Raw genomic sequence first — 26,754 nt, 5'->3', positions numbered from 1 at the left:
ATATACAGGTTGAGCATAGGTGGAGGCCCTGCTTAAACACTCCACCAGTCAAAATCCACCACTCCATCATCAGTTCTTTAGAGTGAGGGACAGCTCCCCAAACTGCTGTTAGGTTACAGAGTTCATACTTGCCTCTCTCTGTGTCTGTCTGCCTTTCCCTGGAACTGCAGTGGTGTCCTTTCTTTAACAGACAGCAGGTATAGCACAGTGAGGAGGAGAGTCTGGCTGGGAGTCCCTGCTTGTGTCTTCTGGGTGTCAAGGGCCAGCTAAAGATCACCCCCACAGTGAGTGGCTCAGGGGTGACATGCCCTGCCACCTGTGCAGCTGTGGGCAAGCTGCAGAGTCCCAAGGAGCCCAGTTGCCCCCCCCCAGCTGGCAGTGGCGGACAGGAAGGGGCTGGCTTGTGCAGCTGTGGCAAGCTGAGTAGGCCCTGGCCAGCAGGGAGGACTAGCCTCAGAGGGAGGCAATGGGAAACCCCCTCTGAATACCGCTTACTATGAAATCCCTATTCATAGGATTGCCATAAATTGGGATCAACTTGAAGGCAGTCCTTTCTTTAACACAGAGACCTAGTTTGCTTCTTCTGGCTAGCTGGTGGTGGCAATGGTTAGGGAGATTAGGATGAATAATCTCCTCTAGCCATCGCCTAGCCCTCATGGGCCATCTTAGCTTCCAAGGAGACACGTCACCTGAATATTGTGGGCTATCAATGCTGAGAAGACGCTGGCCAAGCAGTGCATAGGGCAGCCTGCTCTGATAGCTCAAGTCACGGACATCTGATAGGAAAACCTCAACAATAAAAGAGGCAATTGCATGCCTTTTCCTTAAGGCAACATGGCAGATATTTGATTTATTGTTGCCTGCAATACATTTAACCACACACACCCTTTTTTTTTTTTAACCGGGATCCTTGGCATGCAGCTCTTGAGAGTTTCCCCAGGCACAGCACAAACTTTATGGCATTAATGATAACCTTGTGGTTAAACAACTTCTCACTTTGGTATCAGCATTCTGTGGAGCAATCAACAAACTCAGGAGTTGTAGAGGTGGGTGTGGATGCCTTGAGGTACATCCTGTACAGCCCATGTCAAGCCGACCCAAATTGGGTGGCAACATCAAACATTACATGTTAGGAGGTCAGGACTCAGAGAACGCTTGCAGCTTCTCAGGCTGCCATTCTCACTCATGATGGGTCATGCAAGCCCATTATGAGTTGTACAGAAACCAGCACAAACCTGGCCTCGCTGTTTTCTGACGAGCTCAACCTAGGATAAACAAGGTGTTCATGTAATAATGCCCTTGGTGATTTTCCAGTGGGTGGAATGGATCTCCAAACTTCCAGCATGAAGATTTAGGATAATCCGATATGCCAATCAAATGGCAAAGCTGCTCTTAGCTTTGCATTACATTGTCCTTCACCAATTCCTGCATGAAATAATGTATTCCAATGTGGCAGCCACAATGAGGCTCACATCAAATAGTCTCTACTTGCAATTTTAGAGCCAAAACTCGTGATTTTGGTGTTGTGACTATTTCTATCTCAAACAGACAATGTGAATATTCTCCCTTTTCTTTGACAAAAGATCCTTGCCCAGGCTGCTGCTATCTCTTTCTTGGATTCATTATATAGGTGATCTCAACCAATCAGAGATCACATATTTTTCACTAATCAAATGATATCTTCATTCACTGAATGAATGGAGTGGGAAGTGGTATAGCCCCCACTGCCCCCTTCTCCCTCAGCCTTGGTATATTCAACTGAACAGAGCCTACATCCATACAACTGTACAGGCAATCAGGAACCTTGTGTTTTGCAGGGTTCCTGATTATCTGGAGAGAACCAATGATCATACAACTTCTATGTGCATAGACTCTATTCACACCATTAGCTAACCACATGGACATTAACAGACTGGACAGCAGAACAACCCTCATTCCCACCCCATCAACTCTGCAAACAAATGCATGTGCTCCCTGAAACACAAAAAGGGATATAGTGAATGGGATAGCATATTAATACTATGCAGCCAATTAGATACATATGTGTGATTACATTATCGGGAATAAGGGTATTTAGACATATTGATAAGGACTGCCAAAAAATAAAGGGGAGGTATTTTTTTGGCATTGCAATAAGATGCTCATAGTAAAATACAATAGGAGTTTCAGTTCAGCCTAAATCAAGATAAAAATGCACCTGAAAAAAGTGACACAAGGGTGAAATTTACAAAGGATCTTAAAGTTAAGCATTCCCCTCTACTTTTGTCCATCCAATGTGTATTTAAAAGCAGCTCAGTGGATTTAAATATCCAAGATCCCCAACACTCACAACTAGGGATGGGGGAGAAATTCAAATTGGTTTGGATTTGACGGCTACTATATCAAATTCTCACTTCCAAAACATTATGAGAACCAAAATGCAGTCATCCTTTGAGATTCGCACATCCAAATTTTGTGATACAGTTCTCCAGCCAAAGAACATTTACAAAAATGGATATATCAGGGAATAATATTCCTAATAATGAATATATTAGTGAAAATAACATGCAAGTGCATCATTTTAGGAGAAAATTTTTGCAAAAATGTGCACATTAGTTAAAACTATATACAAAAATGTATTTAATAGGAGACATTTGCACTAAAGTGCTGAAGAATTCTCCTGAGGAATTTCTTAGGAAAAAAAAAGCAAATTGCTGCAGAACTAAATTTAAGATTGGAAAAATGAGAAACTGAGAGAACAGAAATGGACAGACCTTTCCACCACTATTCACTATGTAGTATATTACTTGGCAAACATATGGCTACATCAGGTGTTATCATGTGAATTCTAGAAAGATATGTGTGCGCGTTCCCTGATTTGCCTACAAGTCCTTGTTTTTTGCCTCTGCTGCTCTGAGAGCACTGGGTATGCTTGAAGTATAGATCATTTTGCTCATGCAAAAATCATAAAACCAGAGAGGGGAATAGCAGAAGATGAGGAGGAATTTGTAAGCATTCTTGCCCGGAGTGTATAAGCCATGCGGCTGCTCCGCCAATAATGCGTGTAAAACATCACAAAGCACCGGTGAGAGATCTGACCCGGAAACGGCAAACATGTCATTGAGAAGCTTCTTCAGGTTGAGGATGTAATCTTCACCGTAATCTTTCTTCACATCTGGCGTTAGGTTCTCGAGAAGGATGCGTTCCTCCTTATTCCAGAACTCAGGAGTTCCCTGGATGCCTGGGAGATAGGGCGATTCACTGATGAATATCTAGGCTTCTTAATTTGACATTTTTTGTTCTAATCAGAATGAAATAACAGGAAATGCAAATAATGTGGGATGAAGGATTTCTAAAGTAACCCCCCCCCCCGCCTCACCCAGGAGACATATTTGAACATGTTTTATCCTTGGAGCAAAAAAGATATGGTCCAATTCTGAATCTGAATCAGGAATGGCTGTGCAGACTCTGCACCAGTGTCTGGACACAGTGGTGAGGGTCAACAGATGGAGTTTAAACCCTGGCAAGACAGAGGCCCTGCGGGTGAGCGGTTTCCGTGTCTGGAAGATAGATCAGCGGGGCTGTAGTCATCAGGGTCTCAGGAGGTCTGAGATCCCTTACTGTTTGGGGAGCAGGGTCCCATCAGGATCCCGACATCTCTAGCATCCTACAAGCCAATCAGCATGAATGGGGAATGTGTTAGCCACTGAGAACTGTCTCCTAACATTCTTCCTTGTCCTTTCTTGCTGATTGAAGCCAATCAGAGTGAAAGGAGGTGAGACAGCCATTGAGAAGACACTTCTCAGTAGCTAACACTCTCCTCTTTCATGGTTATTGGCTCCTAGGGACGTCTGTTGTGGGACAAGGCATTAACAAGGATCTTATTCTCAACCCAGCAGCAAAAATAGAGGGGAGGGGGCATGGCTGTGACTATCATGAAGGGACCCTGCACTCCTGAATTTGCCATTGCACTACTGTCAATCAGTTATATGTTCTGGTTGGGGGTGCACTCCCAATGAAGTCGTCTGGGGGTGCTCCTGGATCCATCTTTGTCACTGCAGGCACATGTGGCTTTGGTGGCTAGGATTGCCTTTTATCAGCTTTGGTTGATAGTACAGCTGCAGCCATTCCTGGACCAAGCCAGCTTGGCCATTGTGAGTTTGGCACTGGAAATCTCATCAGTGGATTGCCACAACATTCTCTATACTCTGAGGGAGCAGTACTGGCTGCCAATATGCTACTGGGTGCAGTTCGTGGTTTTGCTTTAAGCCCCGAAAGCCCTAAACAACTTGGAACCACCGCTCCCACTATATTCCTGCCTGGCAACTGCTCTCTTCCGATGGGGCACTCCTGGGAGTCCTATATGTCCCAGTGGTATGCTCAGCCTGTACTAGAAACCGGCCTTTTTAGGGTTGTAGCTTCAGCTCTCTGGAATGAATTACCAGCCGAAATCAGACAGGCGTTAGGCACCCCCTGAAGACATTTTTGTTTAGGAAGGCTTTCCCTGAGATATAACCCAGTCATTTATGGAATGTCACTTTTATGTCATTTATGGAATGTCACTTTTATGTCATTTATGGAATGTCACTTTTATGTCATTTATGGAATGTCACTTTTATGTCATTTATGGAATGTCACTGATGAAATTGTTTTGGTTTTTCTTTTGAAGTCGGTATGTTTTTTATTGTTCTTAGTTGAATAGATGTTATTGTTTATAGAGCTTCTGTTTCTGTTTTATTTTGTTTTTATCTTGTACACATCTTCAATGATTTTATGCTATGAAGTGGTCTATACTTGTGTATAATAACAACAAGAACAACAACCAGGGCAGATTTTTCAGACGGATTTGCATGTGTTGAATTGGTCTCATAAATAGCTATCAAATGCAAGTCTGATGCATCTGGGATTATCTTTTGGAAAGTCAGTTGATACAGGGCAATGCTTATTTGATATGCACACATATCCAGACATTCACAAGACCCACTGAGAAACAAATGTATCAGTTGGAAAAAAGGCCACGATGGTGTGTGTTTACACACACACACACACGCACCCATGTGAACTGTGCCTCAGAATGAATCACCTCTTTTTCAATCCATGCTGTTTTGTGTGTGTGGTTCTCAAGATTGTCAGGGGTAGCTCTGGAGTTCCCCGAATAGTTGAAGATTGATTCATTTATTTATGAATGCTATTGTTAATCTGTTTGTTTTAGAGATAGGGGGTGCTTGGACTTAACATGGGCTTGTATAATAATCCTCTGAGTCAGGCATGCAGATTTACAGATCCCAATTTGCCACCTCAAGACAAATGCTTAAAAATTGCAATGTGGAGTGGAATGCTATAATCAGTTCCGGACAGGCAGCACCTGATACATCATTCAGCTAACCACATTTCTGTTTGCACATTTTGGTTTACAGGCTATTCAAAGATGTCATAAACTGGTATTAAAACCTCCTAAGCGATCGTGTGAATTAGCTACCTGGTAAGCACTCCTAGAAATATTGCCCTACACATGCTGTCACTAAAGCAAACTCTGTCTGGATCCCCAATGAGCAAAAAGCAAAGTTCACACATCCCTGTGGGTGTCTGAGGGCCATTCACAATGTCCCTTCCTTAGTAGGTTTCCGCCAAGGACTAAAAACATGGCTATTTCAGCGGGCATATAGAATCCCTAGTTAATTTTAGTTTTATAGTGTACAGATGGGGGTAACTGAATATGTTATAATTGTATTTTTATGTATTTTATAAGTATATTTTAAATTTAATTATGTACGCCGCCTAGAGTGGCTGTTCATTCAGCCAGATAGGCGGCCAAAAAATAAAATTTTATTATTATTATTTCTTCTTGAGAACATGGGACTCTCAGGAAGTTCCCCTTCCCCCTGTTATGAGTTAGAAAACCATCTGAAACTCCAGCAACTTACATGTTTTGAAGCCTGATGGATGCATGACAGATACTTTAATACCCCATTTGGAGAGCTCCTGTCTCATCACTCCGGAAAACATGGACAGGGCTGCTTTGGACGCTCCATAGGCAGCAAAGCGTGGCATTGGGATACCTCCTATAGGAGCAATAGAAACAGGTTCAGTAGATGAAATAAAGGATTACAGTAGGGCTGTGTACAGCCCCACTCCAGGGCTGACCCAGGGACTGTGCACCCAGCATCAGAGGGGCAAGGAGAATGCTTAATTAGGACCTTCTAAAACCCAAATTAAATGAATGGTTGGGAGGGGGTAGGAAGGAGGCACTGCAACTTCTCCCCCACACAAACCCGGGACTGAGAGCAGGCAGCGGCGTCACTAGCGGGAGTGCGGGGGGGGTGCGGACCTCATGCGTGCACACTCGAGGCCAGCCACCCCGTCCATGCCCCTGGGAGGGCACGTGCCGGAGGGGCACCCAGCTGGAGAAGGCCTGGGAACGCCAGAACGCCTCCCTCACCCTGCTGACACTACTCCTGGTCTCGCCCGCCTGCCTCCAAGGAGGAGTTGAAGCAGCCTTGCTGGGCAACAGCGCGGGGCGGGGCGGCTCTGGGTGTCACCCCCCTCGTGGTGACACCTGGGTGCGGGCCACACCCTCCGCACCCCGGTAGTTACGCCCCTGAGAGCAGGGGGTTCAATCCTGCAAGACACTCCTTTGCAAGCGGCTTCCCTGCAGGGAAGTTGCTTGCACAGGAGCACCATGCACCCCACAGGATCACATCCTCCAATCAACAGCTGTTGCTTGAATCTTCTGTGGGACAGCTGTTGAGCAGAGAATTTGACCCTGCAGGGTGCTTGCTCCTTCAGAGCGTGGGACATCAGGCAGGAAAGAGAGCCAAGTGTCGGGCAGAGACCAGGTGAGAAAATCACTAGCAAAGGAGCACCAGATACCCGACATCCAAAGGCATCTATCTCCCACCCCTCTTTCTCCCGGAAAGAAGTGGCTACATAAATCTATGGTGCGGCTGCATTTGGAATACTGTGTACAGTTCTGGTTGCCTCACCTCAAAAGGATTCTGTAGACCTGGAAAAGGTTTTGAAAAGGAAAACTTTTTAGTTTAGAGAAAAGGTGACATGATAAATGCATGTAGAATTATGCATGGCATGAAGAAAGTGGAGAGAGAAAACCTTTTCACCCTCTCTTCTAATACCACATCTGCAACTTCTGGACATCCAATCAAGCTGAATGTTGGAAGATTCAAGACAGAAAAAAGAAAGTACTGCTTCACATAGCACATATGGAACTCGTTCCCACAAGAGGCAGTGATGGCCACCAACTTGGATGGCTTTAGAGTGTGGACTGGGCGTAACGAAACAAAAGGGCACTACTGACAAAAATACTGGAAAGGGAAAGTTAGTTAAGCCTTGTTTATCTTGCAGCAGTGATTGACACAGATGGAACTGGTGTTGTACAATGGCTATGACCCAAGCTGTAAGTTAAAGGAAGACACATAGTCATAGTCAAACCATGTGTCTGCACATATACATAATTGAGAAGGCATGTGACGTGAAGCCATTGCATTAGTGTTTTCCCTAGGGGTGGGTGGATTTGCCATTTACTGTTCTGTTGTTCACTCTGCCCTGCCCTGCGTACCTCCCAAATTCCAGTGCTACTGGGAAAATGTCTAGTGTTAATTCCTAGACTGGAGCAGGCACAATTTGCCACAGATCTGCAGATTCTTTTCAGTTCAGTTTCCATCTTACTCTCCCACCAACCTACCCCCAGCTCCCTGTTACTTATCTGTCAGTCCGGGGGTGGGGAGAAATCTGATTCAGTTTGCATTTCAAAATGAACCTACCTAATTTGCTCTGTTTGAAATAATATGAAATCCAAAACACAGCCATCTTTCTCTTCTTTGAATTTTGCAATGCTGTTTTCTAGCCAAGGAATGTGTACAAAAATGTGTATATCAAAGCGTGCATAAAAATGCATATAAAATATGAATTATTTTAGTGGGGAAAGCTATGCAAAAATGTGCATATATTTTGCAAAATTGGCATATAAGATGTGTACATTAGGATAAATTTGCAGTAAAACTATACTGCTGTGCAAATGTCTAAGGACAGCAGCATATCAGTTAACGTTTTATTTCAAAAAGTGAGAATGAAACAGATTAAAATGCAAACTGAACTAAATTTGTCCCTCATCTCTACAAGTCGGGACACACAACAGGAAGGTAGCCAATTTTGTTGTTACTACAGAACTGTACATATTTATCAGCTTGTCATTCCAATTTTTTTTCAGTTTGCCGTTTTCTCCACTACTTCTTTAAATCCCCAAGTGACACAGACACTTTTGACAAACTGGCTTTTACACCTGCTGAAATTGATGGATACATACGCCATTTGGCTCAGCAATTGGACTCCTGCCATTGTTGGAGACAGAGCCCAAAGCAGCAGAGAGGAGGCGAGGGAACGTTCTTTAACAAGTTTGCTATGGCCTCGCTTTACCCTGTCTTCATCAATCTTGACTGCCAGAAAGGGAACCTTGCAGTTGAAAGACTTTCCAACACAGATTTCATTGGCTAGCAGACAACTCATGTTTCCATTATTGCAAATGTTTAAGAGGCCCCCAAAGAGAGGTGAGATTGTTAAGAAGATGCATAATGCACTGCTTTCTGTTCTGTAGGAACACATCCCATAATGTTGTCTTGTTATGAAACAGGGGCTACTTTTAAGCTTGGTAAAATTGCTGCATTGGGTTTATTGGAGTCAATAGAAAATTAAAGGGTAGGACAGTTGATGTCTTTAACCATTTATGTCAGGGGTGCAGAACCTCCAGACAAGTCAATCTTGGCCTACCAGGGGATCCAATTTGTCTCACAAAACCAATTCTCCAAAACCACACCCATCTGACAATCATGATCAGGGTTCAATCCTGCTGGCAAATGCACTGGCCAAGCAAGAAAACCTATTTTTCCCCTTGGGGAAAAAATGAGCCCTGTGTGAGAGTCTTACCCACGAAATCTATGAACTCCATCCCAGCAACCACTACTTCCAGGCTAAATCTGGAATCTAACCTAGATTAGGGATGGGCGAAAATTCAGCTGAATTTGGATCCTACTTGCTCCGCACTTCAGTGGCTTTCCCCCAACACTAGATTTCTCCCCCTCGCAAATATTCTCTCAAATATATTGTTCTTTTGCTGATTCTACACAGCACAGCATAGCACTACAGCTCACTCACTCTCACTCTCTTTTTCCACCACTCCCACTCAAATAATCCAAGCTAAAAGTGAGGAGGATAGAAAGCTTCTTTACTTTCAAAATATTGATAATTCCTTTCAAAATATTGATAGTTGCTTTCAAAATATTGATATTAACATTGATATTTTTTTTGCGGGAGAGGGGAAGTCAGATTGTTGTAATGGATAGTGGATAAAGAATGAACTTGAATTGATACTGCCTGGTAGGTCGACATAATGCTTTCAAAGTGGCACTGGTCAATGGATCACATCTCTAACCTAGGCCTCATTCACCCCAGAATAATTCCACTATTATTCCACTTTAAACAGTCATGGCTTCCCCCAAAGAATCCTGGAGAGTGTAGTTTGTGAAGAGTGCTGAGAATTGCGAGGAGACCCATGTCCCCCCAACAGAGATACAATTTCCAGAGTTCTCAGGGAAGACTTTTAAACTCCTCTGAGAACTGTAGCTCTAGGAACTTCACTAAACAGCCATGATTGTTTAAAGTGGAATAACAGTGTAATAAACGTATATTGTGTGAATGTGGCCTTAGACAGCCTGCTCCAGTACTGTATTCCAGTCTTGCCTCTCTCCCTGCGTTTTAGATTGCCTAACAGTCCAATATTGGCTTATGCGTTCTTTTGACAGCATTACAGTAGGATCTGGGTATGGAAGAAGTAGAGTTTTTAATCTGGAAACATCTCACTTTGGCAGCTGTAACATATAAGACAATGGGATACTCCCCAGAGAACAGCTAACACAGAATAGCAGCCTGTCAATTTATAAATCACACGAATGCATCAGTTTCACTCACCTGCCATGCTTGAGATGTTAATGAGCCTTCCTTTGGATTTCCGGAGCAACGGTAAGAATGTCTTTGACAGTTCAACGGGACCGAAGAAATTGACATCCATGCACTGCTTGTAACAATGCATGGGGAGCAGCTCACCATCGGCGGTGAATCCCAGGACCCCGGCATTGTTGATGATGCCCCAAAGATCTGGCAAGGAGGAAGAAGGATATGTAGGAAAGTAAGGCTGTGCAAAACAGACCGTTTTGGCTGTTCTCAGTTTCTCATTTTTCCAATCTTCAGTTCAACACAAGCCCTTAATAGCATTTTAATGAAAATTTATCCTAATACACAAATATTTGTATGAATTTATGTCTGATACACACATTTTTTACACAACAATTTCCCCTAATATAATGGATGTTGTATGTTATTTTCACTAGTATATGCATTTCATGAACATTGTACCCTAGTATATGCATTTTTGTACCCATGACTCAATTGACGTTTCTGGAGAACTGCATTGCAAAATTTGGAAAAGTGCACATTTCAAAGGATGGCTGTGTTTTAGTTTACATAACCCACTATGGTTGTATTTATTGCTAGGCTGTATGTGAGGCAAACCTTTCCTTTCCTTCCTTTTGTCATGACCAGGACTGCATCTCCAAAGATAAGCTATGGAGCTTGCAGCCTTCTAGGTGCTGTTGGACTCCAACTCCCATCAACCATAACCATCATGGTAAATTATCAAGGGAGACAATAATTTAGATTCCATCTAGAGGGACACAGGTTCCCTATGCCTGGTCTACACTGACAGGCAGTGGCTCTCTGCCATTTCAGACAGCATTCTCTCTTTTGTCTTACCTGGAGATGTTGTGGCCATGCTGGTTGGGGCTGATGGGAGTTGTAGCCCAAAGCATCTGGAGGGCACCAGATTGGCTATTTAATATATATTCACTAACAGGCAAAAAACCCTTGCAGTTTAAGGATGTACCTATAGCCAATAGATATTTCTATCAAAGTTTTAAAAGCAGTAATTAGGCAGCTATAGTGAATGCACCAGGGGAACAGGAGACCTGACCTCCTGTCTGAGATACTGTACTACCTTACGCATTTGTCAAAATGCAAACACAATTTGGTTTGGTCTTTCACAGTCCAATCCACTTCCTGTGTAGCTCGGAAGAATTTGGTAACATGTGCCTCTGAGCATATGGTGAGTGGTGGCAACACCTGCCATCTCCAAAGATGGAGAATTACATTTTTGTATGTTTGTTGGTATTCTTACTTTGCTTCTTTTCTGTGTTACTAATTATATACCACTCAATGCCAAAACAGGCTTGGACAGAGCAATCCAGCACAGAGGAGACTGACAGGAGTAGAGTCAGTGGACGGGAAGGAGGCAGAAGAAGCCGCCACATCCTACTGTGGTTCAGGAGTCCCAGGGAGGGGAGTACGCTTGCTGTGCCAGCAGGGCTTGGTGGAAGGAAACAAAATGCATGTTTTCTTTTGCCACCCTTTCCCCCAGCATAGATTCAGCCAGGACGGGGGGGGGGCGCAGGACAGAGCCAAACAGAGCCCCCCCCAAACCCAGAACATCCTTTTTTCAGGCCTTGCGCTGGCCTCAGCTGCACCAGCTAAGCCTCAATTGCGTCCAGGTGGCGGCGGAGTCCCCTGGCTGCACTGAGGCTATGCCCAAATGTGGATTTTTGCTGGCACAGCCCGGCTGCACCTCCCTCCTCCCCCAGACATATGCCGCATCCTGATTCTCCTCGGCCCAGCATAAGCACCAGAAGGACTGCACCCTAAATGGTTCACAAAATATAAAATCCTATTACACAGACTTTGAAATATAAACATCCATAATTAAAATGCAGAATGAATTGTCTCATTAAAACATTAAAATATAGGTATCCACAATTAAAATTCAAGGTAAAACAATCCCATTAAAAGAACACAGCAATTAAAACAAGAGGTTGAGAGATCAGTATCTGGCATGTTCCTGTTACTCACAGGATTTTGACAGCAGAGTATAGAACACTATATATTAATTTCATTAGTTCATTGACTCACTTTAGGGCTAAAAGTCCATGCCTTTTAAAGCTCAATCCAACTGCTATTTACACCGAGCTGTGGGGAAGTGGATATGGCAGACCCCCAGCTGAGCTGGCAGGGTCCCAGCTTAGCCAGGCTCCACTGGCAGAAGCCCCTCATTCTGGCTAGCCGCGGGGGGAGCCAGGACCCTGCCAGCTCAGCTGGGAGCCCAGCAGAAAAGGAGCCGGTGGAAGTGGGCATAAGGCCTGAAAAAGGGGCACACCGTTGGTGTATCGAAGGAGGGGCCGAGGGGGAGGGGACTTAGGCAACATCCAACTCATATTGGGAGTTCATCTGCAAGTCCCGATCCGGGCCAGAGTTACGCCAGGAAACAGGTCATCTACGAAAATAATTACAATGAAAGTTTATGGAGAGTGCTGACTCCCCGCTAGTGGTATTCATGGGAGCCAGCTTTACTTTCCAGTCCCCGTGCGCAGTTCCCGGCTGAGCCAGAGTTCAGCCAACCTGGAGGCTCCCAAACAATACCTGGATGCTGCAGACTTTCCCCCCCCCGGCTCCTCTTCTGCCCGCACCCCTTCTGCCAGCTTCCCCTGAGTTGGATTGCTCTGTTAAAAGTGATTTGTGTGTATGTGTGATGTGAAAAGAAGGGGTGAATTAGTCAGTTTTAGTTTCTCATTTTTCCAGTCTTATGCTCCGTTCTCCACATTTCCAATTCATGCCTTTTCATATTTTTGCAAAGCAATTCCCCCCTGAAACAATGCATTTTATATGTTAATTTCATGAACCTATCCATTTCCATGGATATTTTACCTCAGTACCTGCATTTTTGTACACATTACATGGTTAGAGAACTGCACTGCAAAATTTGGAGAAAAGGCCAGTTTTGGGGGCTGGCTGTGTTTCATTCTTTGTATTGCAAATCGGGTAGGTTCACCTTCAAATGCAAACTGAATCAAATTTCTCCCCCATCCCCCAATAATGATTTTGATTCTGAAATATGAATGTTGGAATTCTGAGGCTAGGATCAACAAAAACAAACCTTTGAAACTTTGCAAAATGTCATTTGACCTCTACAACGACTCCTACAAGGATCATGTATATGCACCACATGGAACATACCTGCATCTTGCAATTTTCTTCTTACTTCAAGATACGCCTCTTTAATCTGCACTGAATTGGTGATGTCCAGTTGCAGGACAGAAAGCCTCTCCGAACAGGTCTTCCTTAGCTTTTCAGCACCGGGCCCTTTCTCATTTAGAACGCTGGCAAACACAACGAATCCTAACCTGTCAAGGTACTTTGCCAGTTCGTGCCCAATGCCGCTGTCACTTCCTGGGGAAAAAATATGCTTGTTTTATTTATTTATTTATTTAATGGTCTGATTTTTCAGCCCATGCAGAATTCTCAAAGCAGGATGCAATTATCTTAAATATTGTGGATTATATCTAGCTAGGTTTTACGCAGAATAGGCCCACTGAATTGAAAGGATCCAAGGCAGTCATATCTATTAATTTCAACGGGTCTTCTCTGAGTAGAACTAATATTGATACAACCTATTATAAATAAAAGGTGGTACCCCATGCTAGTCATACAAATAAAAGGTAGTACCCAATGCTTCATGCTGTTTGAAAATAATTTTGATACTTCATACTGCAATTTACTAATGCCGATTGATAAAATCTTGTATCCAAACAAGCCTGATTAATGTTCCAGTGAATTTCCATCCTAAAGCCAGTGGATTTTATTTATTTGGCCACTGAAGAAGACCAAAAGGTGGAAACGCACGCGGTCAAACTACTCCAGGAACATTTAAACAGGCACGTGCCTTGTATAGGAGTGATTTGTTGCCCGTTGTGTTTACTTCATGGTTACTGAATATTTATTTTAGTATTTGTAATTTAATTTGAACTAGTTTTCCTTAACACTCTTCTTTCTGGTATGGTCTTTAAGGTATGTTAAGGAAAATCAAACCTTTTGGGGTGTCTTTCTACTCATAGTAGACCCACTGAAGTTACTCGACAGAACTAACCATTTCATTCATGTCACTGGGTCTACTCTGAGTAGGATTTAGCTGGACTGCTCCAAATCAAAAAACTGCAAACTAGTTCATAAACTAAATATATGAGCCTGCAATAATACAGCACTCACTAGTCATGCAAAACTAGTCACATCATTCTCAGTATTGCAGGAATAACAGATTGGACTCAGTCTTGTGCTCAGGGGAGAGCTGCTCAAATGAGGATGGGAAGGCAACATTATCTGATTCCTACAGCTCCCTTAAAGCTGCTGTGAAGGGTTGAGAGACCTGTCACTCATGACTTTGGATTCAGATTCCCCTTCTTCAGGGGATGGGAGTGATGATTCTGAGTCAGAAGGGGTAGTAGACTCGGGTCCAGCCCCAAAAGCATGCCTGTGAGATGACTCCAGGGTACCAGTGCCTCTCTGACCCAAGGATGTTGTATTGCCATTCTGTGATGCAGAGGACTCCATCACCAAAGCCCAAGTACAAGTCACAGTCTCCCTTTCTCCAACGTAGTAAAAAACTGCTGGAGCTAGTTGGGTCCCTTTAAGTGAAGAGGCATTTTTTTAAAGTAACAGTTGTGTGTCCAAATAGACACCCAAGTACTAGCTTTTGGACATACAGTGGAAACAAATGGACACCTAAACGTTAATCAATGAACCAAGAACACAAATCCAGAGCCACTGAAATGCTGACTAGAGGTATGAATGTTTTAGTGAAATTGAGTAGAAACAGCAGAACGTAAGGCTACGTTTCCAATCATTCTTAGGGTTCTTACAAACCATCAGTCTTTTTGAAAGACATCTTAACAAAAGCTCTCTCCCTATACACTGTGATTATGTTTAATTTTTTTTTGTACAAAGTTCTGCTACAGCAAGGTATGGATCATAAGCAGCCGTTTTAAATTCTAATTTGCTTTTTTAATTCCTATATTTATTGGTGGGTGGGCAGGCTAGCAAGAATTATGCTCGGCTGGTGACTTGCGTAAATGCATTTGCAAGACTGCAAAAAAAAAAAGTTTGAACCACTTTCACCTCAGCCCAAATGTCAGGGCTTGTACATGGTAGAGAGGCTTCCACGAGCAAACAATATGAATGAAAAAAAAAATGCACACCCAGGAACACCTCCTTTAAAAATGCGCTGCATAAGGCTGACTGTTGCTGAAGCAACTCTGCTCAGTTTCAGCCTAAGGCTTGCCCTTTGATGTGGTCAGTGCATATATCATAACAAGACCCTCCAGAACAGTGTGGGAGGTGAAGCTAGGGGCTGCCCTGGGAAGAGTGACTCTGCAACAACCACCTCCTTCCACCCATGGGAAGGCTGTGCTTGATCCCAGCTCCTTCTATGAATGAAAGGAGTCCATCCCTTAGCAGAGGAGTGAGCCTGGATCGTAAAACAGAAAACAATGGTGCCTGCACAGAAATGTTCTACATATGCTCAATACTTGCTTAAGGGAAGAAAGTTGTTTGAAAAAGCAAACTTCCAAACTGGAAACAAATAACCTGTGAAATGCACGAGGGACTCTTGGCACGTTGCACGTAAATACCTAAAGCGAACTTTTCCTGAACCTTGGGCAGAGAGGTCAGCAGAGCTGTCCAGGTTTGGATCCAGATGCAAGCTACATGGGCCTGAAACAATGCTAGCCTGAAGGAAGAGGTGAAGCTCTGGATTCTTCCCTGAGTGCCCCCCTCAAAAAAATCCCCCACTATAATTCCCTGAGGCCTTGCAGAAAACTATATTTCCCAAGGGCCATGAGGACTGCTGCCAGACTCCCAGCATGCAAGAGGAACAGGGGAAGCTGACTTACCCTGGAAAAGACCATTGGTCCATCTAGCTCAGTACTGTCTACACTGACTGGCAGTGGCTCTCCAGGGCTTTAGACTGGGGATGTTCCCAGCCCTACCCGGAGGTGCTGGGAATGGGACCTGGAGCCCTGCGCATGCAAAGCCAACCAATGATGCATATTGCTCCTAGCCTCTGTCGACTCCTGCATTCCCATGCAATACCAAAACCAAGCCCGTTTGCATTGTGAGAACACTCCGTACATAGATCGGAACATGGGCAACTGCCTGGCAGCGGCGGCTCCATGTCAGAGGGGCAGCAGAATCCACTCTGGGTTATAGGCTGAAATAACTCAAGGAGCTATCCAAGATGTTTTGGTCCATCTAGCTTAGCATTGTCTACACCAGGGGTTAGGAAACTTTTTCAGCCCAAGGGCTGCATTCTCTCATGAGCAATGTCCCAGGAGACACATGATGAGGGCGGGTGGGGCTAGATCCAACCTTAGAGGCAACATTCCAGCCATGCAACATAGCAGAAGCCTGTGGTTTCAATACATTTCTCCATCCTCCTTCCAGGGAAGAAAGGACACATTCCATCTGGGCCAAAATAGTTGAGGAGGGTGTGGAGTAGATGCAGCGAGGACTTGGGGTGTATGTGTGATCTGTAAGAGTGCCAAGCGCAGATAGAGAGGCCTGGAGGGCCACAATTTGGCCCCTGGGCCTGAAATCCTCCATCCCTGGTCTACACTGATTGGCAGCAACTCTCTAGGATTTCAGGCAGGCGACATTCCCAGCCTTACCCTTTTTTCCCTTTAATTCAGTTTAGAGAAAGCTTTTAGTTCTCCCATAGAAAACCATACAAAAATTAAATAGCGCATGTTGTCACATTAGTCTTGCAATTCAAAACACAACGCATGCAAACAGTATGATAGATAAAGACCTCCTCCACCCATATGCCCACAGGGCTCTGCTCTGCTAATATTGCACACCTTTTTTTACACAACTTTTCCTGTATTTTCTTAATCAGTACTTATCATCACTGTGTGGCTTCTTTCTAAATTCCCCAGGCCACCAAAGAAGGAACGCTATGCTCAGATGCTATCTGTAAGCTATTCTTTACATACAGAAAAAGAACATAAGGAACAGCTTGAGATTATGGGACTGCTAACATGAATGGTAAAGAGACTTGTGCACTTGCAAATATTTATGTCATTCTGATTCATAATAATACTGTTCTGTACTTATGGAGAGGCTGTTGGGAAATTAGTTATATACAGTATGTATGTGTAGATGTGAACATTAGCATCTGTAATATGGGCACAAAATCAGCATTTTCAATTCAGACAACAGCACACAAGGCTCTATTTTGCAATTCGAGTAAGTAAAGCCACTTTTGCTGACAACTGTTAAGTTAATACATTAATGCAGGGGTAGCCAACATGGTGCCCTCCAGAAGTCTTGGTCATACTGGCTGAGGCAGGTGGAAGTTGTAGCCCAAAGCAATTGAAGGGCAACACCTTTGTTCTCTCCACATTAATTATATATATATATAATTAAGAGCCCACCACCTCCCTAGGTCATTGGTTCCATCGTCGTACCGCTCTAAGAGTTAGGAAGTTTTTCCTGATGTTCCGTTGAAATCTGGCCTCCTGTAACTTGAGCCCATTATTCCATGTCCTGCATTCTGGGATGATTGAGAAGAGATTTGGCCCTCCTCTGTGTGACAACCTTTCAAGTACTTGAAGAGTGCTATCATATATCTCCCTTCAGTCTTTTCTTCTCAAGGGGGAACATGCCCAGTTCTTTCAGTCTCTCCTCACAGCCACAAGGCTTTGTTTCCAGTTCCCTGATCATCCTTGTTGCCCTCCTCTGAACCTGTTCCAGTTTGTCTGCATCCTTCATAAATTGTGGTATCCAGAACTGGATAAAGTTCTCAAGATGAGGCTGAACCAGTGCCGAATAGAGGGGAACTAGTACTTCACGCAATTTGGAAACGATACTGCTGTTAATGCAGCCTAAAAAAGCATTTGCCTTTTTGCAGCCACATTGCACTGTTGGATCTCTTCAGTTTATGATCAACAACAATCCCAAGATCCTTCTCGCATGTAGTATTGCTGAGCCAAGAATCCCCCATCTTATAACTGTGCATTTGGTTTCTTTCTCCTAGGTGTAGAACTTTGCACTCATCCCTGGTAAATTTCATTCTGTTGTTTTTAGCCCAATGCTCCAGCCTATCAAGATCACTTTGAGCCTGGAAGTAACCAGTTACAAAACACAAATTACTTGTAATTTATTACTTTTTTGAGGAAAGAGTGGATAATTCCTTTACATTTTGATTGTAATAGAACAAGGAGTAATTTTATTACTTTTGAGGAGTAATTGTAATGTTTCCAGCATTACTTTTGGGCATTACTTGGGGGGGGAGCAGGGGAAGTCTTCTGCTCCTCAGATTTGTGGATGAAAATCATGTGCCTCAAACTGGGCTTCTGAGCAGCATAGCTCTTCCCTCGACGAGGAGGTGACAAGGGAGGAGGTGGAGAGTGAGACAAGGGTGGAGTGGAGAAAACAATTGTTTAAAAACTGGAGTGTGGTGGAGAAGAATGGAGTGGAGGGAGAAAGGAATCTGAGGGCAAGAACATGGATAAAGGAGGAGGCAGCAGCAGAATGGAGATAAAAAACTGTGGAGGTGAAAGATGACAACATGTGTGTGTGTGTGTGTGTTTGAATAATGTGTTTGCAGTGTGTGGGGGGGTTGCACTTGGTTTGACGCACAAAGATCTCAGCAGTGGTCTCTGCCTCCCTCTCCGCCTCCCTTACCAGTGGAGAGACCACCACCCCTGCACCTCCTCATCCAGGTCAGAAACAAGGTATGTAAATCAAATCTCAAAGATGTTATAAAATTGATTAATCTTGAGAAGAGAGTAAAGATCACGGATTTTGCTGGGAAGATCTTGCTTGGGGGTTGGATTTATTTGGATCTCATGGTGGGTGACAAGAAACATGGGCAGTGGCCTTAATTAGGGGAGAACCCCCACTTAGAAGCTTGATTGTTTGAAACTACTCATTATCAATTGATCAATTTCATTTTTGTCAGTTCTAGCAGAACTGTGGGAAGCTATTTATGACAATGTTTGCCTCTCAGACCTCAAGGGTAAAAAACATCACTGAGGCGGAGACAGTGATGCTCTCTGAAGACCGGCACCAGGCAGGCTGAGACAACTGTGTAGCATGAAAATGTGCTAATTTTTTTCTCCAATGAGACCTTTGTAAAACTTATTTTCTCTCTGCCAAAATCCACCTAATTGTGCAGGTTTTACAAAGATGTCTCACAAATTCTCCAGGCAAAAGCAGCCTGCCCTCTGATCCCTTCTGCCTGAAGGGATACATGCCTATGATTGTAAGCAGGAAGGCCTGAAGATTTGAGCAGCCCAGGAGGCATGCGCTCTCATGAGTCGAAGGCAACAGCACAGATCTTTTTTTAAAAAATTCCTAATAAAGCTGAGCCAAAGGCTCTCCATGGAGAGCTTTCAAATTGAATTGGTGCTAGGGGAAAAGGGGGGGATGGGCAAATCTGTCAATTTTGGTTTCTCTCAATTTCTTATTTTTTCCAATCTAAATTCAGTTCTCTACACTTTTTATTTTTTAAGTATTTGTTTTCAAAAGTCCTCATGAAAATTCAACAGTGTTTCACTACGACCTGGGAGACCAGGGTTTGAATCCCCACACAGCCATGAAGCTCACTGGGTGACCTTGGGCCAGTCACTGCCTCTCAGCCTCAGAGAGAAGCAATGGTAAACCCCCTCTGAATACTGCTTCCCAGGAAAACCCTATTCATAGGGTCGCCATAAGTCGGAATCGACTTGAAGGCAGTCCACTTCCATTTTCAGCATTAATATCTCCTAATATACACAGGTTTGTATGCAGTTTTGTCTAATGCACACATTTTTTTTCTTTTGCAAAGCAATTTCCCCTAATTTAATGCATTTTGATGCAATCTTTACTGCAGTTTGCACATTGTTTGGAGATGTTTGAATGAGGCAGGTTCACACTGAAAAGAGGACTGAGCTGAATGTCTTCCTCACCTCTGATGGAAGTGAAACAAGATGGTCTGGGGTTAAGGATAGGGAGGAATCTGATTCAGGGCTTATCCACAAGGGAGCATACCTTCCTACTAAAGACACTGCTTTTACAGTTGTGATAGATTTGCAAGGTCCACACTTGGTAGCTTCAAATGTGCTGTTTTCCATTCACACTAGTAGATGTTCCTCTGTGAAGAATCAGTGTTGCTGTTTCCTTGTGGCTCCACCCTCTAATTTTACATGTTTACTCCCTCCGGTTCAAAAAAACCCCTCTTCTCCATTGTCCCAGCCCAGAAGGACAGATGGTGAGTGAGTGAAAAAGCCAAGTAGGCAGTGGCTGCGGCAGCTTTTGAGGGTGGCAGAGAGAGAGGGAGCGGGCAATGAGGCATTAAAAGAGAGGCCGCCCACTAAAAGAAATCAAAACAAAGTGCCTAAAAGGAGGAGCACTGCGCAGCTGAGACCATTTTTCCTTTCCTTTTTGCATTAAATTGGATTGGGTTAATATGGATTTAAAGGGGGAAACTGCATTATTGCTTCTCGTTGCCTGCAACTTCATGTGAACCATGCAAATTACAAGGGAATGCAAGTAGCACCAGACACACACTAAACTGCAGTGTGGATGAGCCCTCAGCTCGCATCAAAAAGCAAACCTACCTAATTTGCTCTTTCTCAACCAGTAAGAGAAACACAGCTTTTCTTCAAAATTTGCACTGTTCCTGGGAGGAGAACTGCATTGCAGAGTTTAACACAGTCCAGATTTTGAAGGAAGACTCATGTTGGTTCTCTTATTCTTTCAGAAAGTGCAAATTAGGTAGGTTTGCTTTTTGATGTGAACTGAACCAACTTCCTCCTCATCCCTAAGTCCAGCCCACCCACTTAGGGATGGGAAAGAAATTCAGTTCAGTTCTCATGTCAGTGTGAACCTACCTAATTCACACATCCCAAAACTGGAATGCAGCTATCATAACGAGAACCCCTGCTCGATCAGGCCAACAGCCCATCTGGTCCAGATAGTTCTCCCAGTGGCCAACCTGGTGCCTCTGGGAAGCCCGCAAGAAGGAACTGAGCCCAACAGCACTCTCCCTTCTTGCGGTTTCCAGCAACTGGTATTCAGAAGCATGTTGCCTCTGGCTGTGGAGGCAGAACATAGCCACCATTCTCCAAATATTACAATGCACTTCTCCAAACAAACATGTACAAAGCTGCCCATATTGATGTATAATATAGCAATTTGTTGCTATATTGATTGCTTTCAATTTATTGCTCAATTACGTTACTTAAAATGTGGATTATTGTTGTTCTTATTACTAGCAACTGTATTAAAAGTAGAATTTATATTGATTTTTGTTGAAATGTAAACCACTTTGAGATTTTTTGAAATATAAAGTGGTATACAAGTTTAATAAATTAATTAATTAAATATCAAGTGTGCATATTAATGTATCTGTTCATGAATATACCATACTGAGTGCATTGTATTCCGGAAAATAGCTTGCAAGAATGTGTATATTAGGTAAAATCGCATACAAAAATGTGTTTCTTAGGAGAAAGGGGCACAAAAATTCTGAGCAATGATACAGAAATGTGGAGAATGAACTAAAGTCCGGAAAAACAAGAATCTGAGAAATTGAGACATTCAGTCATCTGTAACCACCACCGTACTCTGTTCTATGGCAATGGAAATGTTCTGCTTGGTTACTGAGAGCTGCCATCTTTTATCCCTCACTGTTCACCTCAGAATGACATTGTACTGTATATTTGAAGCATTGTTAGTCCACTTTACAGAGTCATGGTTTCCTCCAAAGAATCCTGAGAACCATAGTTTGTTAAGGGTGCTGTGAACTGTTAAGAGATGCTTTTTCCCCTCACAGAGCTACAATTCCAGAGATTATTGGGATCACCACAGGCGCGGAGAGGGAATTTAATCCTTTTCCTCCTGGCCTGATGCAATCTTGAGGGAAATGCCTCTACTGGAGCTGTAATTTTCTTTAGGGGGAAATCTTCTGTTGGTATCAATGGGAGATTTCTTCCCAAATGCAAAATCCAGCTTCAGATAGAGATTTTCTTCTCAGGTTTGCAGCAGGGGAGGAAAAGGATCAAATCCACCCTCTATGCCAGGTGTGGAGAACCTTAATTTCAGGGAAGGGGGAAATGTGGCCCTCCAGGCCTCTCCATCAGGCCCTTAGAACTCTTCCCAGACAGCACCTCTCACTGGCCCTATTTCACACCCTTCTTGAGTGTTTTTATCTGAATGGAATGTCTCCTTGAAGTCTGATATTTCCTCTTTTGCTGGTTAGAGAGGGACATGTGAGTCTGTATAGAAACTAGCCTATTGTACAAAAACTAAAGAAAAAAATAGTTGTTCCACCACTTTTGCCTTTTGCCCCACCCATCTCTGGCATGTGGCCCCAGGATCTTTGCTCTATGCCTGCTGTGAGATCCCAATAATGCTTCCACCTCTTGCTGATGCTCTTTGCGTTTAGAAACGCACACACAAAACCTGGCCACATTAAATGCAGAGATGCATTTCAAACAGTGCTGGATTTAGGAACAAGCCAAGTTAAGCCATGGCTTAGAGCCTCCCATTACGATGGGCCTCCAAATACATTGGAGATTACTAATAAGATTTATTATAATTGAAATTGCTTTGGCTTAAATAACCGTTCATATAAAATCCACCACCCGAATCCTGGACCTCCCTATCCCAATCCACACCCAGCCCATCAACTTCTCTTCCAGGGCTGCTGGACTACTTGCATCGACCACAGGTTGCCCAATCTCACCTCATACCTCAAGAGGAGACAATGGGAGCTAGCCTACCAACACATTCTAAAATCCCGTTCCACACTAGGCATCATTTCCGCTAATCCCTTCCTCGCCACTTTCCCATAACTTTTTTCTCTTTATTTTTTATGGTAAGGAGCTTTGGAATCTTGGCATGGTTTGGGGCCTCAGCATGTCTGAATCTGGCCCTGATTTTGCCCCTGGCGGTGCCTTTTAGAGATGGCTTGCTAAAATGTTTCATGTAAGCTGTCAGCATGGTCATTATTTTGGGATTCTGCACACAAGGTCACCAGATATTTTGAGCTGTTGATTACCTATTAGAGGACAATTAGCCTTTCTAGTATATCTTTAACCAAAAGGATAATAAAACACTACTCCAGCTTTTAAACTTTCGGAAAAAGAAACAACTGCAAAGTAAATGAACACAGCATTGAAAAGGGTGAGCAGAGTCTTCAGCAATGGCTTAGAATGACATGGTACTAGTGTACCAGGAAACAGCCCTCGGTTTGGGAATTGAGATGTGACAAGCATATCCCCATTGTCCTTTGTTAAATCTCAGAAGGTATGAATTAGACAGCTGATAAAGGCACGGTTCTGGCTATTAAAAAAGGAACGCAAGGATCCGCCTTATACTGCGTCAGACTCTTGGTCCATCTAGCTCAGTACTGTCTACACTGACTGGCAGTGGCTGTCCAGGCTCTCAGGCAGGGGTCTCTCTCAACCCTATCTGGAGATGCCAAGGATTGAACCTGTAACTTTCTGCATGTAAAACAGATCCTCTACCCCTGAACTATGGCCCTTCCCCATAGCTATAACAGGGCAGACCTACATAGCAGACTGGGTGGTGGTGGTCAGTATGTTTTAATTGGCTATTTGGTATGTTTTTTTTTTTAATAATTTTTATTCAAATTTTTCAAATTTGAAATATTTGGTATGTTTTAAAGACTCTATTTGGCATCTGAAGTGGGTGGGAGTGGTTAGGAAGTTACGGTTGTCCTCAACCAAGTCCTACTCAGAGAAGGCCTGTTGAAATTAATGAACCTACGTTAATCATGCCCATTAACTTCAGTGGGTCTCCTCTGATTAGGACTATCATTGGATACCACCTTTGATTAACACACAAAAACAAAATATATTTTAGACATGAGGTACTTTATTAAGGATCCTTTAAAAAAAAAAGACAAAAATATCCAGACACCATCATGTAAAGCATGAGTTAATCTAGAGGGCGGCTATGACTGGTTTTTAAGGCTGTGTCTTCTGAATAAATCCCTTGCTCTTGCTCTCCCTTGCCGTCCCTCCTTGCTCCTGCATCTACTGCAAGCTATCATCTTAAACACACAACCCTAGACAGAACTTGGCCATGAGGACCGACAGCCTGGGAACACTCTGCAGATGCGATTCCATCATTTGTTTGTCTAGTTCAATACACTTAGCCCCAAGAATATAATCCGATCCAATTTACGTTCCTCTACAAACCTTTCCAGCAATCTGGTTTACAGCTGTGAGTGACTCAACACTAGCCTTTTAAATGGAGAGATTTTTCTTTCCACCTAACTCCGAAAGAGCAATAAGGTGCGTTGGTGAAACTCAGCGCGACTCGATCTTATGGCGCAATGAAGAAAAGACACGCAAAGCTTCATAGGTGAACACTGTGGCATGTCTACTGGTCTTCCATGCGAATCGCTTTTTTTTTTTAGAAGCCATTGATGGATTGTTCTTCTCTTCCCCACCCCTCGCCCCACTATGACCAATGCATGGCAATGTCCTTTCTTTAGGAATATGCTGGGCAGGCAATTTGTACCTGGGCGCAACAACACACCCACAGCATTTCATCCACGGAAGTACTCCTGTGGCAATTTATCAAGACTGACATGCCATTTAAAGCTTTGTGTCAATAAATGAAATGGTGTTTCCCGGCTTTGTTTTGTTAAACTTTGCAAAAGCAAACCTGAGTTCTCTATGAGCTGCACAGCCACCCTGATAGTTTTGAAGAAAAAAGTCTAGGTAAAGAGACACCAATCACAACTCAATTTGCAGCTGAAAGAACTCCAGTAATTCTCATGCTGCCCTTAGGAGTGAAAACAGACACTTCAGAAGGTAGAACTCTCACAGGGTTCCTGTTTGGATGGGGCCCAAAGGCCTGATATCTCTGCACCAAAACAGCCCCCTTCCCAAAGAGTTTCAGAAAATGATGGGGCAGAGAATACTAATAAATATAAGGCTGTACATGGCAGGGATGAAAAACAGTCAAAATAGTTCTATTTCAGAGGCAATTGGGTAATGTAAAGTTTTACAGATTCTCTCAAGACCTGACATTGGTTGAACTTTTTTAAAAAAAAAACAACTCACCTGTGATGAGTACTGCTTTGCTGTTCACAGGTAACATGGCTTGATCAGATGTGTAAACGCAGAAGAGGAGACACACGAGAGAGAACAAACTGAAGCCCAGATAACTTCTCAGTGTGGCAAAACACAGGACCTCCAAAGCAAAAAGCAAGAGGAGACCCCAGCAGAAAGAGAGGGATTTCTCCATGCGGTACTTTTTGGCTCGGTAAAGAATTGTCCCTCCATAGAGCACAGTTGCACCCATGTAGATCAACAGGGAATTGTCCGCTTCAGACTGGTGCATGGCCATGATTGCCGGCGGAAGACAGGCAGGACTGCATCCACAGGCACAGCAGAATACAATAAAAATAAAATAGAATCCTGGCAGTGCTCACAATGCATGCATTGCTATAAGGTGCCGTAACTTCTATGTGAAGGGAGGAGGGGTCAGTTGCAGAAGGGGATGGGAGAGAGCTTTAGGGACTTCAAGTAATGAAGTTGCAAGGGCAACTGTCTCCTGGATGTATGTACATACATATTTGCCTGGAGTGGCTTATCTGAGCTGCTTGTCAAATAGGTCCAAATACTAGGACACTTCCCCTCACTTTTTTTTTTAATTGTAGGAAGGCTCCACCTTCAGAGGGACGTACAGCTTGGGTAAATGATTGACAGATTGAGGAGTGAGCATGAAGTGGCAAGTCCCAAGAGAAATTATAGCTCTTACACATCTTACATGTTTACAGGTGTTGCTCTTAAGAAGGAGAGAGAGAGAGATGTGCTCTCTCTATCTTTTCTATGCTCCCATGTGATGCTTATCTTTCAACTTTGTTTAATAAATACAGGGATGGCTAGGAACTGAGACACACCATTGGTCCATCTAGCTCAGTACTGTCTACACTGGCTGGCAGCTTCTCTCCAGGTTTTCAGGTGGGAGATATTACCAGGCCCACCTGAAGATGCTGGGAATTGAATTTGGGGCTTTCTGCATGCAAAGCAGGTGTTCCACCACTGAACTGTGGCCCTTCCCCTAAATCTGTCAATTTCTTATTCTCCCAGTCTTAAATTCTCCACATTTTTACAGCAATTTTTAAAAAAATCCTCATGAAAATGTGTCAGCATTTTAGTGTATATTTCTCCTAATATGCAGTTTTGACTAATATTAATTTTTGCACGCAATTTCCCCTAATATAATGCAGTTTTGTATGTTGTTTTCACCAACAAATGCATTTTATGCACTTTCCCCTAATAAATGCATTTTTGAACACACTGTGACATTGCAAAATTCAAAACTGGTTTGAAAAATGTGAATTAGGCCATCCCCCCCCCAGTAATGCCCCCAAGTAATGCTCTAAACATTACAATTGCTGCTCAAAAGTAATAAAATTACTCCTTGTTCTGTTACAATCAAAATGTAAAGGAATTACCCACATGTTCCTCAAAAAAGTAATGAATTACAAGTAATTGATTACTTGTAACGAATTACTTCTAAGCTCTGCATATGCTCAGCGGCACATGTTACCAAATTCTTCCAAGCAACACAGGAAGTGGATTGGCCTGTGAAAGACCAAGCCAAATTGTGTTTGCATTTTTACAAATTTGTAGGGCAATACAAAATCTCAGAGAGGAGGTCTAAAGTTTGATAGAAATATCTACTGGCTATAGGTTCATTCTTAAAGCGCAAGGGGGTTTTGCCCATTTAGTGAATTTCTCTGCTTTTTAATCTGGGAGGTAAGAAATGGGATCCTGTGCAAGTTTGCTGAGAATACATTGATCATTT

General features: G+C 43.3%; 1 protein-coding gene across 1 annotated transcript; it reads right to left on the bottom strand.

Annotated features, from left to right (window-relative positions):
* Window positions 1–2,729: 2,729 nt before the first annotated feature.
* HSD17B2 (hydroxysteroid 17-beta dehydrogenase 2) lies at window positions 2,730–25,287 on the bottom strand. The gene is made up of 5 exons (XM_061594256.1): window positions 25,002–25,287; window positions 13,105–13,317; window positions 9,958–10,143; window positions 5,904–6,041; window positions 2,730–3,220 (listed from the first exon to the last, which is right to left on the bottom strand). The coding sequence occupies exons 1-5, from the start codon at window positions 25,285–25,287 to the stop codon at window positions 2,862–2,864; spliced, it is 1,182 nt and encodes a 393-aa protein (XP_061450240.1). The 3' UTR covers window positions 2,730–2,861.
* Window positions 25,288–26,754: the final 1,467 nt, after the last annotated feature.

This window comes from Rhineura floridana, chromosome 13 (assembly GCF_030035675.1).
Source record: "Rhineura floridana isolate rRhiFlo1 chromosome 13, rRhiFlo1.hap2, whole genome shotgun sequence".
Lineage (NCBI taxonomy): Eukaryota > Metazoa > Chordata > Lepidosauria > Squamata > Rhineuridae > Rhineura > Rhineura floridana.
Note: the sequence above shows the minus strand (reverse complement) of the source record. Positions and strands in the feature narration are given on the sequence as shown.